The 20,085-nt window shown below is 41.7% G+C and overlaps 1 protein-coding gene across 1 annotated transcript in view; it reads left to right on the top strand.

Moving 5' to 3' along the window:
- Window positions 1-19,640, top strand: part of VAMP7 (vesicle associated membrane protein 7) — an 881,558-nt gene extending 861,918 nt beyond the window's left edge. Inside the window, exon 8 of the mRNA XM_044057674.1 lies at window positions 13,722-19,640. Coding sequence (XP_043913609.1) covers window positions 13,722-13,784 — 63 coding nt within the window. The 3' untranslated portion in view covers window positions 13,785-19,640. The remainder of the gene's footprint in view (window positions 1-13,721) is intronic.
- The last annotated feature ends 445 nt before the right edge of the window (window positions 19,641-20,085 follow it).

Here is a 20,085-nt window from a genome sequence, read left to right as displayed (position 1 = left end):
TGGCAGCACCTTTGGGTGGAAAACTGGCATTATTTTAAAAAAACTGGCACATTGTTACAAAAGACAAATGGATTCTGGACATTATAGACCGAGGCTACAGGTTCCACTTTCACACCCTTCCAAAAATGAGAGGCTTGCCAAACCTGCCACAAAATCAATGGGCAGAGGCACAAAGACAAATTTCCGCTCTCATGGATATGAGAGCGATTCAAGAGGTACCTGCAAAAGAACAAGGTCAAGGTTTTTATTCCAGACTATTTCTGGTACCAAGGAAAGTCAAAGATTGGAGACCCATCTTAGATCTTATCCATCCTAAACACATATCTACAGGTGCCAAAATTCAAGATGCTCACATTACAGCAGCTTCTTCCCATGCTGGGCAAGGAGTCTTGGCTGGTAACGTTGGCCTCAAGGAGGCATACCTGCATGTCCCTATCAGACAAGATTGCAGAAGATACCTCAGATTTCTTGCAGGTTCAACCCATTACCAATTCTCTGCATTGCCCTTTGGCTTATCTACTGTGCCCAGAGTGTTTACGAAATGCCTGGCATCAGTAATTGCCTTCTGCAGACAACAAGGAATACAAATCTACCCATATCTGGACTGCTGATCCAAGTGGACAGCAAGGACATTCTATTGCAGCATCTGACATTTATAATAAAACTGTTAAACTACCTGGGATGCACAGTGAACAAAAAGAAATCAAAACTAATACCTTCTCAACAGATAATTTTTCTGGGTGCCAGCTCAAATACAACCACCCAGATGGCCTACCTCACGCCAGACAAACAAGGGCAACTGTCTCAATACTTCAACAAAATGGCAACTTTCACCAGACTAACTGCAAGGAAAGTCCTGCAGGCTCTGGGATTCATGGCATCTTGCATCCTACTAATACCCTGTGCAAAGCTGCATATGAGGAAACTACAATGGTACCTAAAAAACTTATGGTCTCAACACAGCCACAGCTTGGAAACAATTATACCACTCATTCCATGCCTTCAGAAGGAATTTTTGTGGTGGGCTCAAGCATGCCAAAGAAACACAGATCTCCCTTTCTGTTTACCTCAAGCAACTCAGATCATCACAACGGACGCCTCAGACTACGCTTGGGGAGCACACATGGCAGATCAGTGCATTCAGGGAAAATGGTCCCAAAAAGAGAAGCACCTACACATCAACCAAAAGGAGATGCTAGCCGTGCAAAATGCTCTTATGACCTTCAAAGACCTACTGCATCCAGGCCAGCTATTGATAAGGACAGACAACACCACAGTCATGTGGTACATAATCAGGGGGGAACTCATTCATACCCCCTGTGCAGGCAAGCCATGACCCTGCGGAACACAGCACTGGAATTACAAATTCAACTACAGGCACAATTCCTGCCAGGGAAGGAAAACACACTGGCAGACAACTTAAGCAGAAATATGACAGACCCACACGAATGGAAGTTGCATCCTCAAGTCTTCTCAAAGATAACTCAGGCATGGGGACAGCCAGACATAGATCTATTTGCTACCCACAGAAATTACCAGTTGGAAAAATTCTGTTCAAGGACCTATCATCCACAGGCCTGGAAAGTGGACGCACTCTTTCAATTGGGCAACATTGATGATCCTATGCCTTCCCCGCCTATTCCTCTACTTACCAAAGTTCTATTAAAAACCAGAGCAGAGAGGCCACAAATGATTCTCATTGCTCCAGACTGGCCATGACAGCACTGGTATCCTCTCCTAAAGAGCCTGACACACTCATCACCATGGATCCTACCTCTAGTTCCTCTTCTGTTGTCCCAGCACAACTACAAAACCCTTCACAGCCAGCTCAAAACCCTAAATCTAGCTGCATGGAGAATACCTTAATTTCCCAACAGACTCTCCTCTCCAAGGAGGTGCAGGATGTCATCTTGGAGGCCAGAAGACCCTCTACTAGAAAAGCCTACTCCGCCAAATGGAAATGATTTTGTTCCTGTAATCAAGAAAAGGGCCAGAATCCTTGGGTAATAAATATACCTCAAATTTTACAGTACCTAGCTGAGATGTTAAACAGTGGCCTTTCCTTCTCCTCCATCAAGATCCACGCTTCAGCCATTTCTGCACAATACAATACAGATCCTCCTTTATTCTCACATCCTCTATTAAGGCAGTTCCTCAGAGGGGCAAAAAATATAAACCCCCCACAGAAACCACCAGTCCCAGCTTGGGACCTCAACTTCCTATTGGAAAAGCTGACCCTGCCTCCCTTTGAGCCGGCTTCTTCAACAGAGCTACAATACTTGTCGTGGAAAACAGCCTTCCTTCTGGATATTATCAGCATGCAGAGTTTCGGAACTACAGGCCCTCATGGCTGTGCAACCATTCATCATTTTCCATCAGGACAGAGTTTCCTTACGAACCAACCCTACCTTCATGCCAAAGGTAGTATCCAGTGTAGCTTTGAATCAGACTATTCATTTACCTACCTTTTATCCAAATCCACAGAACAAAGGGGAGAGACTACTACATTCCTTGGACATTCACAGACAACTTCATTATTACTTGGACAGAACAAAGTCATTCAGGAAATCTGAGCAACTCTCTGTGCCCTATGCTACAGGTGCTCAAGGAAAGGCTATTTCCAAACAAACAGATAGCCCACTGCATACGCTTTTGTTGTTCATTTCATGGAAAATCTGTGCCTGTATACATCAGATCCCACTCCACCAGGGCTACAGCTATCTCTGCAGCTTTCCTCAGGGGGGTCCCTACCAAGGACATTTTGGAAGCAGCTACTTGGAGTTCAGTGCACACTTTCTCCAAGCACTACCACCTTCCACTATACTCAAAATCTAGAGCGGGCTTTGCCACAGCAGTCCTGCAGGGCATCCTCGCCCCTCGTAGTTCCACATAGTGCCTACCACCCTTACTTAGCTTTGGGATTCCACCCATCTGTAATGACTGCTGCTGTATGCACGATGAACATAGTACAGTTTTGTACCTATCATAAATGTAGATGTTGGAGTGCTCATACAGCTGCAGTCCAGGTTACCCTCCCTCCATTCCCTCTTAGGACAGGCCTTATGACAAACACCTTTATCATACAACCTATTTGGGGTATTCTTTTATGGTGTATTTGCTTGCAACTACTATTTTTGATTTATCTACATTGCATGTTTGCATAATATTATGTTTTGCCTTCCTTCTGGGGGCACCTGACATCTGGGGCAAGAAAAACTGAAGAAAATGGCGTTGGCTGCCTCTCTTATACCCCTGCTGCACTGACGTCAGGGAAGAAGCGATGACGGACCTAGACTTTGGAATTCGGCCGACCGAGGACCCACCTGACGGCAGGATAACCCATCTGTAATGACTGCAGCTGTATGAGCACTCGAACATCTACATTTATGGTAGGTACAAAACTGTACTTTCCTACATTTCAGGCTGGGAGCCAGTCATTATCAGTTCAGGTCACTCCCATTTGGTCTCACCACAGCCATATTTTTATGACTAGCTTATGACCGCTCCAACCAGGCATCTACTCATTCAAACCAGAGACTACTAACTACAGCTGGCCCCAACTCTAGGGATTACTAGAAACATGCAGAAATCCCTGTTGGATCTGGTGCAGGTCATAGATTTCATTGGTGCTTGTCTGAATGCAAGGACATCCTGTGCTTATCTGACGGACAGACAGGATAACAAATCAAAGTCATGTCAGGCAAATTCTAACCATGCCACATCATCCAGCCAGTTTAGTTCTCATGGCATTGGGTTCAGTGGTGACCACGATAACCCTCCTGCCCATGGCTCTTTTCCACAGGAGGATATTGCACTGGACATTAGCAGTTCAATGGTCACTACTCAGGAATCCTCTGTTTCTCATAAAATTGTCGCAAGTGTGCAAGGAATCTCTGCTTTGGTGGCTTCACTCCACAGATATTACTCAAGGACGTCCAGTCATCCTTCCATTCCCAAATGCCAGGCTGACCACGGACACCTCCCAGCTAAGGTGGGGGGGCATTATCTGGGTAGAACAGTCCAAGGCACATGGACGTCCTGGAAACCAAGTTACATGTGGAGATGAGAGTGGTTCTTCTAGCCTTGCAAGAACTCAACAGCTTTCTACCTCTGGGGACCATTGCAGTTCAAATGGACAACATGTCAGTAGTTTGGTACATCAATAAGCAGGGAGGAACCAGGTTCTAACCCCATGCTGAGAAGCGATGAGGGTTTGGCAGTGGGCAGTCTCTACCAACCACTTTCTGGTAGCAGTGCACATTCCAGAGGAGTCCAACATATTTGTGGACCGGCTCATTCGAGTATTACTGACGTCTCATGAGTGGTCTCTGAATCAGTCAATGACAGACATGCTCTTCCAGAAATGGGGTCAACCCTGCTGCGATGTGTTTGCATCCCCTTTCAACAACAAATGCAACAGGTACTTTGCCTAGATCCCTCCTCAGAGACAGTCACCCAGAGACACTCTAGTCAATGCATGGCCCTCCGATCTTCTCTATGCCTTTCCTTCTCTACAACTAATTTTCAAGTTCTTAAAGAAAGTTGTTAGGTTGCAGTGCAAAGTAATCCTCATTGCCCACTTTTGGCCTCAAGAAACGTGGTACACCTTCCTTTCATCTCATCTGGTTTTTGCCTTCCAATGAGGTTAGATCTGATCCCAAATCTGCTCTCTCAGCCATCAGGGCATCCCCATCCAAGTATACAGGGCCTGAAGTTTACTGCATAGTTTCTGCACTTCCCATGATGGCAAGAGCTCCCAAGCTTTCCTCCCCCGTTCGAGAAAATTTAGGTGTTGGACACGTAAGATTTATAGAAGCAAGTGGGAAAGATTTGCTATTTGGGCTGAACAGAAACAGATACTTTTACAGCAGCAGTTGGAGTCGTACTTGACTTTTTGGCTTCCCTTTTCCATGATGGAGCCAGTTATTCTACTGTCAAAGCCCATTTAGCAGCCGAATCCAATTTTCACTGTTTTTGATTCTTTCTCCCTTCCCTCTTCTAAACTCTGTAAGGCATTTTCTTGCCGCAGCCTCCCGTGAAAGATCCTACTCCTCCTTGGGATCTAACGATTTTGCAAGCCCTGGTCCACCCACTGTTTAAGCCAGCAGCTACTGTGGATTTGAAATTCCTTTCCTGGAGAAATTTGTCTGGTAGCTGTCACATCTGCAAGAAGGGTGTCTAAACTCGAAGTTCTTTCTTCAAAATTTCCATATTTGATTTTTTCACAAGGATAGTTACCCTGCGTACTAATCCTTCGTTTTTACCCACGGTTGCTAAGGAAAAGAACATTAATCAATCCATCAGTCTTCCAGTCTTTTCTCTGAATTATCAAAATGAAGGTGAACATACTCTCCATTTGCTTGATGTTCATTAGCAGCTTTGTTTTTATTTACACAGAACCAAGCACTTTAGGAAGTCTGATCAGTACTTTATATCTTTTTTGAGTGGCAAAAAGGGGTAAATCTTTTACCAAAGTCTCATTAACAAGATGGTTGAAATACTGTATTACCTTTCAGCAGAAATGTAAGGATCCAAGGATAAACAGATACTTCAAGTAAAACTTTCCTTTAATATAGGTCAACTAAGAAAAAAGACATAAGCACTTTCGTAGTGGTGCTACTTCATCAGATGTATAACATAAACTGAAAAGCATCAAACATTTATATAATGGTTACTTCATCACATGACTAAATCAGTTACTACTAAAAGGTATATACATTCTAAAAAGTCATATGATATTTTTAAAAATTTAAAAAAATACACAAATACAATTTGTCTTATATAAAAAAACCTAATAAATTCATCTCCTTTTAATAGGTCAATACATATACAAAAGCAATATGTTTAAAGTAATAATATGAAAAAAGCATAAAGGAGGCCAAGGTCTCTCCAAACACCATTATATTGGGCGACTTCAACTACCCAAACATAGACTGGGAGCATTACTCTAGCTCCACACCCTACCCCAAAGGTTCCTAGAATTTATAAACTCAAATGCTATGGAACAACTTGTTACCACTCCCACAAGAGGGGAAAACATACTGGACCTGATCATCACCAACATGGGGGCTCTATGCTCCAGACCAGAAGTGTATCCCTCACTGGTAAGATCAGACAATAAACTAATCTCACTGGATATTCACATCCCGACCCCACCCCCCTGCCCAGAAAACCACAGTGAAAAACTTCTCTAAAGCAAATTTCACACTCCTCAAAACCGAGGTAGAATCTTTCAAAGCCCCCGGGCCTGTGGAAAATACGGCCCACACCGCAGAATTCTTTATAAACGCATTCTATGAACACCTTCAGGAATGCATGGATCATGCAGTCCCAAATAAAACCAAGACCCAATCCTCCAAAGGCAGTTGTCCTGTCTGGTGGACCCCAGCCATAAACAAACTATACAATAGAAGGAGGATGCTACTACATGATAGAGCAAAATCCCAAAAAGGGAAGGCATCTCTGATCAGTATTAGCAAAAAAGTACGGGCACTCATAAAATCGTCTAAGGCCAGCTTTGAGAGAAAAATTGCACAGGACACTAAGGATAATCACAAGGCTTTCTTTAGTTATGTTAGGAACCTGGGTGGGAATTCCCAGATATGCTCAGAATTAGTCCAAAATGACAAAAAATACACCGAACCCGCAAACATTCCCAACATCCTAGCTGACAGGTTCAGCACAAACTTCTCCCCCCCCCTCACCAAAAGGGCAAATATCTATCCCAGCAGAGTGCTGCCCCCCTGACATCTCAGATGCTCAGGTAAGAGCCGCCCTCTCCAAAGCAAAAAACACAGCATCAATGGGACCAGACGGTGTCCCGGGCTGCGTCCTACATGAACTCCAAGAAGAGCTAAACCCAAACATAAAACTACTGTTCAATCTCAGCCTTACTACAGGATATGTACCCAAAGAGTGACAAACAGCAACAGTGGTCCCTCTCCACAAAGGTGGTGCCTCAACGGATCCTGGAAACTATCGCCCCATAAGCTTGACTAGCTTGGTCTGCAAAGCTGTGGAAAGGATCATCATGGACCTCATAAATAAAGATATTGGGGACCTACAGACACTGGATCCTACCCAGTTCGGCTTTGTTAAGGGCAGATCCTGCCTCTTAAACCTGGTTGATTTCTTTGAAACAGTCATCAAGGCCATTGACGAGGGGAAGGTGGTCCACACAGCCTACCTGGACCTCGCAAAAGCCTTCGATGCAATACCCCACTCAGGCATTATAGATAAGCTCACCAGCTTAAATATAAACCCCTATGTCACTAGATGGGTTGCAAACTGGCTCAAGGACAGAACCCACATGGTTAGAATTGCTGGAGCCTTGTCAGACTCCAAACCAGTTACAAGTGGCATCCCTCAAGGCTCAGTCCTGGGACCTCTCTTGTTCGGTATATATTTTTCGGAGTTACAGGCCAACACGGAAGGACTGTGGCTGACCAAGTTCACAGATGACTGCAAACTAGGCGCCATAATGGACTCTCCAGCCGACAAGCATCCTACAAAAGGACCTCATAGAAACAGACAACTGGTGCCAGAGCCATGGCCTCAAGCTAAACGCCAAAAAGTGTATAGTCATCCCCTTTGGCAAAAACAGTGCCCACAAATTACCACATAGGTGGTAATCCATTAAGTACGGAAGATGTAATTAGGGACCTAGGGACCCAAGTTGATAGCAATCTCTCATTTGAAAACCATGTGGCCAAAGTGGTTAGAAAAACATTTTATATAGACCACCTAATCATGAAGGGATTCACATCTAGATCAGGGAGGTCATTGTGCCTCTTTACTCATCCCTCATCAGGCCCATAATTGAGTACAATACCCCTTTTGGGGATGTACCTTACCAGATACCCGCAGCAACTGGAAAGACCCCAAAAGTACCTTACCAAGAGGATCAAAGGACTCAAACAGATGCCATATGCTGCCCGGTTAAAGAAACTCCAGCTCTACTCAGTGGCATACCGCCTACTCAGAGGCGATCTGTAAGCCATGTCCAACCCAGAATTAATGGGCATGTTGCACCTCAGAAAATCCAAATCCCATCGAGTTACGCGCTCGAGAGACTTGAACCTCAGCACTGAAATAAATAGGACATGCTGGATGGACAGATTCATAACCCAGAGGCTCTCTTCACTCTGGAATAAAATCCCAGTCCAGGTTAGGCAGAGTCCCTCATTGACTCTCTTCAAGAGGAATCTTGAGTGGATGGGAGATCGTAGGTTTACCCTGGTATCACTTCTGTGTCACTGTTAGACAGAGGCACAGTATACTAACCTTGAAAAAGGGCATAGCAAAATTCATTTAAAATGGATGGCGAAAGCCTAACACACTCTGGCTAGGCTTATAAATGCCCTAGGGCAGATAGCCTAGTATGAACCTATAAAAAGTTTAAAAAGAACTTTTTTCTATTTTTTATTTAGGCTTCTAGCCTTCAATTTAGGTTTAATAGGTACTCTGTCATTCAGGTCATGACCATAATCTCCCCTTAAGTCTTATAATCCATTTTGACTCTGTTCAGTTAAATTGTTTATATCTCCTTTTCTAATATTTTCAAAGGTACGTGCTATAACCATAAACTTAAAATAATGTGTAAGGTTTGTATTTAAAATATGTTTGGATAAGGCACTTGACAAACAGGATAACATAAATAAGCCTAGTAAAACTCCAACCGTTGTAGAAACAAGTGAAAATAGAGAAACGACTATTTCATCGCCTTTTTTAGGCTCCATGACATTTCCACTACCTGTGAAGGAGAAAAGAACCTTGATTCAACCCAGGTCACATTCGAGAGGTCGGAATCCAATGAAATGAAAGACAGAAGAAGTGAATGGCACACCAACATTAAAAAGACTTTGGGACAAACAGAAGGTTTAGTCTTAAATTTATCTACTTATATGTTATTTGAAGCTGAGATGTCATTACTAACAAAAGGTTTATCATTCATTCCAACACAAAGTAGATTTTACAGAAATGGTTTTAGATTTTAAATTATTTATTAGAAATATACTTTTAAAGTTGAATTTTAAAGATAATGAAACTTGTAGCAACAGTAATATACATGAATTTAAGAAACCTAGTACGTATATACCACATACCGACTGCTTAGTAACTGCTTTTGAGAAATTGTCTTGAAGAATTTTATGACTTACAAAAACATCAAGATAATTATTGTAATAAGTATAAAATGAAATATAATTTAACTAAACAAGAATACATAGCATTAAAGAAACTACAAAAGAACGAAAATATTGCAGTTAGACCAGCTGATAAAAGTGGTCCAATAGTATTATTTGATACCATTAAATGTAATATAGATATGTTAGAATTACTGCCTAATGAATCATTTTATTTAAAGATTTTGAATATAAAAGTTGATAGTATGATTAATAATATTCATAAAAGAATGATAAACCTATTACATACACAACTGATTGATAATAACTTATTTAATTTTTTAAAAGTATCAAGTCCTTTATTACCTATCATTCAAGGCTTACCCAAGACTCATAAAGACCTGATTAACCCCCCTTTACGTCCTATAGTAGCAGGTAGAAACTGGTGTACACAGAGCCAGCTTCTCTATATACCGAGAAAAAACTTAGATCTATTTTAAATGGAATTGAACATGTCCTGAGAGATGCCAACATTTTTTTAATTATTTTTTTAAATGATTTGTTTGTATGTACTAAAAATATGTTAAACACAGAGGAATTATTGCTGGTTACACTGGATATAACATCATTATTTACTGTGATTCCTAATGATGATGGTTTATTTAAACTAAAGCATTTTTTGCAGATGTATAGTAATTTTACAGATAAGGAAATGGAACTTTTAATTAGTCTAACTGTGTTTTACAGAATAACATTGTTGTATTTAATGAGAATATATACTGGCAGAAACATGGTGTAGCTATGGGCACACCATGTGCTAACAGCTACGCCAATGCAGTACTGGTTATTTGGGAATTGGAGCATGTGTTTAAAGGACCTTTTAATTTAATTTACATGTGGTTTTCTATAGACGTTTTGTGGATGATATTTTTCTGCTTTGGAAAGTAACTGTTGATTCATTAGAAATGTTTGTACAATATATTAATAATACCACATCTTTTTTAAAAAATGTCACACACTCCATCTAAACATTCTATAGATTTCTTAGATGTTAGTGTCTTATTAGACACAGCAGGGAACTTCACTACAAAATTATATAGAAAGCCACATTACTGTAATAAGTTTTTACACAAAGAAAGTCTGCATCCTGCACATGTAAGTGTAGTAACCATTCAAATGTATAGAGCATCAAGATTAAATGTTGACAATAATGAATTTGTTCAACAAACCGAATATTTGGAACAAGCATTTACTGCTAGAGGTTATGATAAAACAGAAGTTAATAATAGTATTAAGAATATTAAAGAATTAAGAAACAGCAAAGCTAAACCTTATTACAGTAAAAGGCATAAAAATATGACTTTTCTTTGTGTTCCAAAAACAAGAGAAATTATACTAAACATTGTACATCACCATGTGGACACTGTAACTTCTGTCAATATATCGATAGCACTGGAGAATTTTATCAGCCAGATCAACATAAGAAATATAAATTTGATATTTATGCCACCTGTGATGCAACACATATTGTGTATTTAGCTTATTGTTCAACATGCTTCAAATTTTATATAGGGAAGACAGATAGAACTCTCAGGAAAAGAATCAGAGAACATTACTATCACGTCAAAAAAGGCAGTATTGCAAGTGCCTTATCCAAATATATTTTAAATACAAACCTTACACATTATTTTAAGTTTATGGTTATAGCACGTACCTTTGAAAATATTAGAAAAGGAGATATAAACAATTTACCTGAACAGATAGTCAAAATGGATTATAAGATTAAGGGGAGATTATGGTCATGGCCTGAATGACAGAGTACCTATTAAACCTAAATTGAAGGCTAGAAGCCTAAATAGAAAAAAGTTATTTTTAAACTTTTTATGCTTTTTTCATATTATTACTTTAAACATGTTGCTTTTGTATATGTATTGACCTATTAAAAGGAGATGAATTTATTAGTTTTTTTTATACAAGACAAATTGTATTTATGTATTTTTAAACATTTTTAAAAATATTATATGACTTTTTAGAATGTGTATACCTTTTAGTAGTAATTGATTTAGTCATGTGATGAAGTAACCATTATATAAATGTTTGATGTTTTTCAGTTTGTTGTACATCTGATGAAGTAGCACCACTACGAAAGCACTTATGTCTTTGTTCTTAGTTGTCCTATATTAAAGGAACGTTTTACTTGAAGTATCTGCTGTCCTTGGATCCTTATGTTTCTACTGTGTGGATTACAATTTACTTTTTGGATTCAAGAGCTGGATGGGTATTGTGGACTGTGTCCTAAATAAAACTATATTACCTTTGTTTACTCTTCCAAAAACATTCCCTTGTCAGGACAAATTAAGGCCCACTCCACAAGGTCCATAACTAGTTCTTAGGTGTTTTGGTCTAGAGTTTTAATTGAGGACATTTGCGCTGCAGGTACTTGGTCTAATCCCCACTCAGCAGTAGAATAGCTTTTGGCTCTGCTATTCTCCAGAATATCCTTCCATGAGGGCCACCCTGTATCTTAGTAGCTGGGGACTCTGTCACACAGGTTAATGAAATGAAGAAGACAACATCAGGTAAAGAAGTTCTGTTCTTACCATAACGTTCCATCTGTGTTGTCCATCTTCATTTCCATTAACCTTCCTCCCCCTGTCCAAGTTTGTGGGAAGCCTGGTTGAATGTTCAAAGGAATTTCTGTTCCTTATGTTGAGATCCTGATGTTTAGTTTATTAGTGTTGTGTACTTTTTATAGTGTGAATATGTTTGTGTTGTGCCTTTTCTGGCAAACTCGATCTGAGGTACATTGGGGGAGTGGACCATTGTAGGTATAGGGGAGGAGCTAAAGTCAGGAAGCTCGAGCTGTACAAGAAGCGATCAGCAGCTCCATATGCAGAACAGCTGCCCACATGTTTCTTTTACTGCAGCTCTGTCATCGTGCATGTCCCTGGTACTGCAGCTTGGTCGTCATGGCATATCCCTAGTACTGTAGCTCTGTCATCATGGCATGTCCCTGGTAATGCAGTACTCTCCTCATGGCATGTCCGTGGTACTGCAGCACTCTCCTCATGGCATGTCCCTGGTACTGCAGCACTCTCCTCATGGCATGTCCCTGGTACTGCAGCACTCTCCTCATGGCATGTCCCTGGTACTGCAGCTCAGTCCTCATGGCATGTCCCTGGTACTGCAGCTCAGTCCTCTTGGCATGTCCGTGGTACTGCAGCTCTCTTGGTATGGCATGTCCCTGGTACTGCAGATCTCTTGGTATGGCATGTCTCTGGTACTGCAGCTCTCTTGGTATGGCATGTCCCTGGTACTGCAGCTCTCTTGGTATGGCATGTCCCTGGTACTGCAGCTCTCTTGGTATGGCATGTCCCTGGTACTGCAGCTCTCTTGGTATGGCATGTCCCTGGTACTGCAGCTCTCTTGGTATGGCATGTCCCTGGTACTGCAGCTCACTTGGTATGCCATGTCCCTGGTACTGCAGCACTCTCCTCATGGCATGTCCCTGGAACTGCAGCTCTCTCGTCATGACATGTCCCTGGTACTGCAGCTCTCCCATTTTGGCATGTCCCTGGTACTGCAGCTCTCCCGTTTTGGCATGTCCCTGGTACTGCAGCTCTCCCGTCATAGCATGTCCCTGGTAGTGCAGCTCTCCCATCATGGCATGTCCCTGGTACTGCAGCTCTCCATCATGGCATGTCCCTGGTACTGCAGCTCTCCCGTCATGGCATGTCCCTGGTACTGCAGCTCTCCCGTCATGGCATGTCCCTGGTACTGCAGCTCTCCCGTCATGGCATGTCCCTGGTACTGCAGCTCTCCCGTCATGGCATGTCCCTGGTACTGTAGCTCTCCCGTCATGGCATGTCCCTGGTACTGCAGCTCGGTCGGCATGGCATGTCCCTGGTACTGCAGCTCTCCCGTCATGGCATGTCCCTGGTACTGCAGCTCGGTCGGCATGGCATGTCCCTGGTACTGCAGCTCGGTCGGCATGGCTTGTCCCTGGTACTGCAGCTCGGTCGGCATGGCTTGTCCCTGGTACTGCAGCTCGGTCGTCATGGCTTGTCCTTGGTACTGCAGCTCGGTCGGCATGGCATGTCCCTGGTACTGCAGCTCGGTTGGCATGGCTTGTCCCTGGTACTGCAGCTCTGTCATCATGACTTGTCCCTGGTAATGCAGCTGTCTCATCTTGGCAGCAAATCTTGCTGTTAGAGCACAGTAACTGTCAGTAGTGTAGCTTATACAGCGGCCAACTCCTCTCCTCTGGACAGGCTGCACTGTCATTTGTTGCATGTGTTTCGGGAGTAAAGATAAGCACTGTAGTTCTGCATTAGTATTCAGCGCTTGTGTGTTGGAAGGTAATTAGTGCATTTCTTCTAGTGCACATTGCAGCAGTGTGTGTGTGGACATTTAATATTGCAAAGGATTCTTTTCTTTGCAGGAGCACAGCCCATTAACAGGTGATATGTATTGCTGAACTGCCAAGCTGAAGCTTTCTAACTACCTGTGTCCATCTTCAATGTTAAGAATATTAATTGCAGTATAACTGTTGCTCTAAATTGTTTAAACAATTTGACAACTTTGCATTTTGTCTTGCAGGTGGTGATTTATATCATTGTATCAGCAGCCTGCGGAGGGCTTTCATGGCCTCAGTGTGTCTAGTAGAACAGTTGCAACCTATCTTAGAAGAGAAACTAAAACTTTTATGAACTTCCAGTTGTGGAACTTTTGAGGACTTAATAGAGCATTACTTACCAACCTGGCGCATGGAGCCCAACATCTTCTATTTTTTCATTCAGTGACTTGAGAACTTTGATGCCTCTCTGCCTTCATTTCTGAACATTTTAACCTCACCTTGTGTCAGGTTCTTCCAAGGACTCCTGTGCAACCATTGCAAAAAATGTTTCATTTGATGAATCTGTTTGTTCTACAGCTAAAGATAGCTTCAACTTGTTCTCACAGATGGGTCCTGTTTGTGTGTGCCTGTATGTATGTATGTATGTATGTATGGCAAGCAGCTTTACTGATATGTAAACAAGAGCAGGTAAATCTTTGAGATGTGCTGGCTACAAGGAACTAAGCTTGAGTCATCACAATTAATTGTTGAAAGTTAGATATAATGGGCAGCAGTAGAAACAATTTTTTTTCTAGTCTGTTTTCCTGTTTTATTATTGTAACAGATCTTCCTTCAGTGGACTGTGTCCAGCATGCTGAGAAGTTGGGGTGCATCTGCTTTGTCTGACATGGATTTTCTTCAGGTCTTGAGCTCCCATTTTTTCCTTTGGTCTTTAGAGCCAAAAAGCTGCATATTCCCCCTAAAGATCTCTGCTCGCCCTCCCTCCTTAGCCACTCACACAGTTCCGAGGGCTTCCTGATGTGTGTCATTGGAAAGGTCCCATGTTTGATTCCTAAAAAAAAGTAAAACTTCCAAATGTACCTGTGTTAACCATAGCCAGAGTGAGGACCGCCACAGGAGATGCCTTTCAGGCCTGGGACTGTATCACAATGTTAACAGCTATTACAGATCCCAGGTTTCATGTCTGTCATGCAGTGGAATTGAAGAGAAGAGCTGTGAGACATTCATCATTACTCAGTGATAGCAGCATTGGAATGGGATCCCATGTAGAAGCACAAGAGACTGATGGAACCAGGACTAAATCCAGACCTGTGTTGTAGTCCACCATTCTCACCGAGTCCTACAGTTTTTTTTTGTTTGTTGTCCTGTAGTGAAATATTATTGTTCAGCTTCTCTTCTGCATATGGACATGAGTTTGAACAGAGAAGTATTCCCCAATGCACTTGAAGTTATGAGCAAACATTTAAGGTGTAGTTGCAAGCTTCCCAGCCTCCCCCCAACCATCAGTCCCCCAGGGCCAGCTGACCATGTATCTGAGCAAGTATCCTGAGCTGGTGCTTTCAGAGATCTAAACTGATCTCTGCAGTGCATCCCATACATGTTTTAAGGTCCTGTGCAATTTGTCTCAGCATCCCATGTATGTTTTAAGGTCCTGTGCAATCTGTCTTCACATGGGAATTTGAAAGATAGTTAAGAAGGTGTATACGAAACAGTTAAAAATGTAGGTGCCATGTCAGCATTAGATAATACATTGACTACCATACTACACAGTGTTTTTGACATGCCTGTCCATCATGCTTTATCATTGAGACTCATCACTTGGGATAACTTTCCAACCCCTTACAGTGGAGCAAGAGCTTGGCCCATAGGTTCTAGCCAAACGTGGAGGTCTTTAACTCTGAATCCTCTAGTATTATAGCAACTGACAGCATAGTAGGTCTACCTCTTCTGTCCTCGCTTATGCTGAGGAACGTGCTGTTTTGGAGAAGCCCTCAAGTGCATCCTGTCTGTTCTTGTGTGGTCACTTGTACATTTTCTAGTTCAAATTTAAGTGCCTGATCCCAGGCACTATACAGTAATACATATTTTCTCAAAAGTATCTTTCAGGTTACAATGGAAGGAAATATGAAGATCTTGTTTATCTACCTATAGAAATGCAGGGTTTGGGGTACCTGACACACTAAAACATCTGTCTTCAGGGGTCTTTTGCCATGTATAGCAGAAAATTTGACAGCCTCTGGCTCGTCAAATGGACTTCTTTCAGGGCATTACTATGTAGATTAACTTTACTATCTGTTTTGCCCAGTACTGGTCATCTTGAAGACTACAGCATTTGGCCATCATTTGTCTGGACATAGAGTCAAAGTTGTGGGCATGTTTGGCAAAAGGAGTGTGTTACTTTGGGTTTATGAACTGTTGTCTGTTGGTCATGGCAAGACTTGAGTAGTTGAATAAGCCATGTAAATACTAGTTTACCTCCCAGTGCGTACATAAAAGAGGTTTTCGAGAATGTGTTTGTGATTTTGATGCCAAGGACATGATAGGCAAAACAGTGGCCACTGACCTCTTCCTGTGTAGGATTGCTGGAATTTTTGATGTAGTGCAGCTTAGTGCCTGTGTATGGACAGTTTAACATATGGTTTAGTATTACAGCTTCTTGTATGTGTAGAAAGTTCCAATAGGTGACTTGGTGCCTCCTGCTGTAATGGATTTTTCCAAGTATATGGAAAGCAGTCATGAAAGTGTCTCAGATGGTGACCCAGTCCCGTACCTGGTTTATTTCCCTGTACAGAGTGCAGCAGAGAGACCATATTTTCTTATTCAAGTACCGTACTAGTACCTGACTGTCCATTCTGACAAAGATGGACTTGGGCTTCAACTTTGCATCTGCAGCTGTTGGAGACTTACATGTATACACTTTCCAGATGGCTCCAAAAGCTGTACGCAAGACATTTTCAATCCTTCCAGCAGTATATTTAAAGTCAGGAACTGCATTTCAGGTGGGTACGGTAGAAGAGGAATCCAGTTTGTAAAAGGAAACTCATGAATTCAGAAAGTGCTGGCAAGAATTCAAGGAAACAATACAGCAGTGAATGAGAACTCTGCAGCTAATATCAGGTGAACTATCCAGTGTAGGGCTTGCCTTTTAACCTGATGTCATGGTTAGTGCGCTGTTGTATCCACCTTTCTAACCTGATGGAGCAGTAGACCTGAAGTTTGTGCCCTGGAAGACGCCATTCGTTTCTAGTGACAGTTACCCTAGCTAGATAGATTTTTAAACTTCAGGCTAATGTCTGCAAAGAGCCTTCCGTCCTCTACCATTAGGAATGTCTCTCTCTCCCTCATTGACTTCTCATTTCCTATTCTCCTTATTCATTAAGTTAATTTCCCAGTCCTTTCCAGATGCTGAAAACAAGAACAGTCTCCATATCCTGAATATGGATGGATCAGTTGTGGTTCTACCTCCATAAGGTCTCTGTGCATGGGCAGCTAGACTGGCAATTTACTTCCTTTGCTTATGGTAAGGAGGGCCATTGCAGCTACATCACCTGTTGTCTCCCAGTGTGAATGGGCCCTGGATCAAGCAGTGACAAAGTTCCATCAGGGTGCATGTTTCTGAGATAAGTCCACTATAGTCATCTGGTCAGCCACCTGCTGGTGATTCCAGAGTAGAGTATCCCTGGAATGGAGAGGGCTGTTGTATAGAGTATCCTACCTTAGAGTCTTTGTCTTTCAAACTCCTCCCTTGTCAGGATTATTATTGGGACACTGCACATAATTCCTACTATTTACAGAGGATTCCGTCAAAGATCTTAACAGATATTTGAATATTTAGCATAGAGGTTATCTTTTAGAAGACAGCTCAGCCGTGAGAGACATTAGGAATAATACAATCTCCCCACTTGGAATGTCGAAGTTGTAACTTTATGTAAATGTCAGGTTAATATGGCTGTATTTTTTGCAGAAAGTTCCTTAACACAATGGGGTAGAAACCGACTGTGGCCCCAGCTGGCCTGAGCTGCAGGGGAGCTGGTGAGGAGGGATGGAAGTGAATTTACTTTGTCCATGACTCAGGGAGGAAGTGGTTCAAGTGTTCACCGAAGGAAAGCTCAGTAGTAGGGGTCAAGTGGGACAAGACTGCTGTGCCCCACCAAGTAATGCCTTTCTACATTTTTTTTACCAACAGTGTAGGCAGCAGGACATCTGCTGACTACAAAAGGACGAAGATTAGGTCAGCAGGTAAAAGCCAATCCATCTGTAGGTGATGGTTACCCAAGCCAGTGAACCTTTCCCTCCAGTGCTAACCGTAAATGTAGATGGCTGTGGAAAAGCAAATCATTCATGAAAAAGGTAACCTCTCTCTCTCTCTCTCTATATATATATATATATATATATATATATATATACACACACACACACACACTGCAAACCATAAATGTAGATGGCTGTGGGAAAGCAAATCTTTCCTGAAAAAGGTAACCTCTGTATACACACACACACACACACACACACACACACACACACACACACACACACGCACACACACAAGCACACACTGCTAACCATAAATGTAGATGGCTTTGGAAAAGCAAATCTTTCCTGAAAAAGGTAACCTCTGTACACACACACACACACACACACACACACGCACAAGTATGAGCGCGCGCGCGCGCACACACACACACACACATACACACACAAAACACTGATGTGGGGTTCAGAAAGGTGAGTGTGGAAGTTGGTTGAACAGCTTGATAAAGACTGGCGACAACTAAAACATAATAATAAAAAAAAATGTGAAGATGTATCCTCGTTACCTAGAGTATGTGTTGTAGTTTTCATTCTTCTCTTTGCACATCAGTCAATAAGTATAGATTCTGGAGTTGTGCATCCCCTTGAACCCTGATTTAGTGGACAACACTTGCTCAATGCTGAGGGCCCTCTTAAAAAACAGTTGATATCTATAGTACTCAACACATTTCTTATTTCACGAATATGTTCATGAGAAGTGTGGAAAAGACATTTAAAATGGTTGTGAGAGAAGTCGTTGTTATTCCCATTAACTTATAGTAAAAAGTGTACAGATAAGTGGCCAAACAGAAAGTACATTGTCAGCTATAGCAGTTTAATTCTGTGCTGGGAGCAATCATTCATGCACCAGACAGACTACTGCCTCATGAAGAAGGTAGTCCTTGATGATGTCAAAGCCTTCTCAGAGACTGGAGGCACTGACAGTGTCCCCAGGTTAAGTGTTGACAGAGACAGCTATTCCTTCTGTAAAAACATCTTTCAGTTTGGATTTCATTACTGCCATTTTGTTATCAGGTTCTTCCTGGTGTTTATGGCTTTCATTAAAATGTCTGGTCTTATTACTAGGTTAAGTTCAAAGCCTGTGGTAGAACCTTTCTTGTAAACTTCATAAAGGTATAGCTGTGCCATCTGCATGAAGGATTGAATGATTGATGTAAACCATATTAATTTGCACATTGCACCCCCCTCCCAAACACATAAGCACACATATAGCACATGCGTGAGTTAGTTCTTAATATAATACTATTTCACTGTAACTAAAGTGCTTCGGAGATACCGCCCTCTTTGTGTGCCTACTGCGTGTGTGTGTGTGTGTGTGTGTGTGTGTGTGTGTAAGTAAAATAAGATGGTGGAGTTGACACACTACTGTAACTTTCTTCTGAAAACATTGAAATAAAATCTAAACAGTGGCATTTAAACTTTTTACACCCATCATCTGCCATTGTTCTTTGCTGTTTCTGTTTAGCACATTTACACAGCACTGGAGAACCTGCTTATCTGTTGTAGCCATTCTGGTGGTACGCCATTTTACTATGTGAGCACTCGCAGAGTGTCACTGCACAGACCGACAAGGACAGGTGTCCATGTAATTCAGTGGCATTCACATTAAAGGAGTTTCCTGCACTTATCTCTCTGTATTATAAATAATTAGAAGCTGCATAACTCCTCTGAGAGAACTGTTTTCAAAACGTGTTAAAATAATTGCTATTTTCTGTAACTTCTGCAACATGGTCTCTTGCATTTAATTTTTATGACATACTCAGTAAATAATATGCTTTATATTTCAGCATGCCCAATAAATATTATATTCTATTTTGATATGTTCAGAGTAAATAAACGATTAAAGGCTTTTTAGGGATGTCATCTGTACTGCCAAAGCCTGATATGATGTAAAAAAAAAAAAAAAAAAAATAGCACAGATCTTGCTTACCTCCGAAGATGGTCATTTTTAGTTTCTTTTATTGAAGCAGCTACCTTTTTCATTACAGTTAGAATTATGTGGCGTCATCCAGGTTGTAGGCTAATTCTGTGAATTAAATTCAGCTGAATGTAGTCCTGGATGAAAAAAGGCACCAAAACTTCATTGGTAACATTTGTAAGTAAAACGTCATGCTTTTATATTAAGGGCAGAGCTACCTGCATTACCGAACGAGACATGGAAGATGTCACCGAAAGAGGAAGAGAGAGTGAGAGGGAATAAATCAGTGGGATATGAGAAAGAGGATTAGACTTGTGGGGAATCTTAATCTACCAGGAGCAAAACATGAGCCCCTGAAATCCAGGGTGTAGAGGCAG

This window comes from Protopterus annectens, chromosome 15.part0, assembly GCF_019279795.1.
Source record: "Protopterus annectens isolate FY-2018-M chromosome 15.part0, PAN1.0, whole genome shotgun sequence".
Classification (NCBI taxonomy): domain Eukaryota; kingdom Metazoa; phylum Chordata; order Ceratodontiformes; family Protopteridae; genus Protopterus; species Protopterus annectens.
Note: the sequence above shows the minus strand (reverse complement) of the source record. Positions and strands in the feature narration are given on the sequence as shown.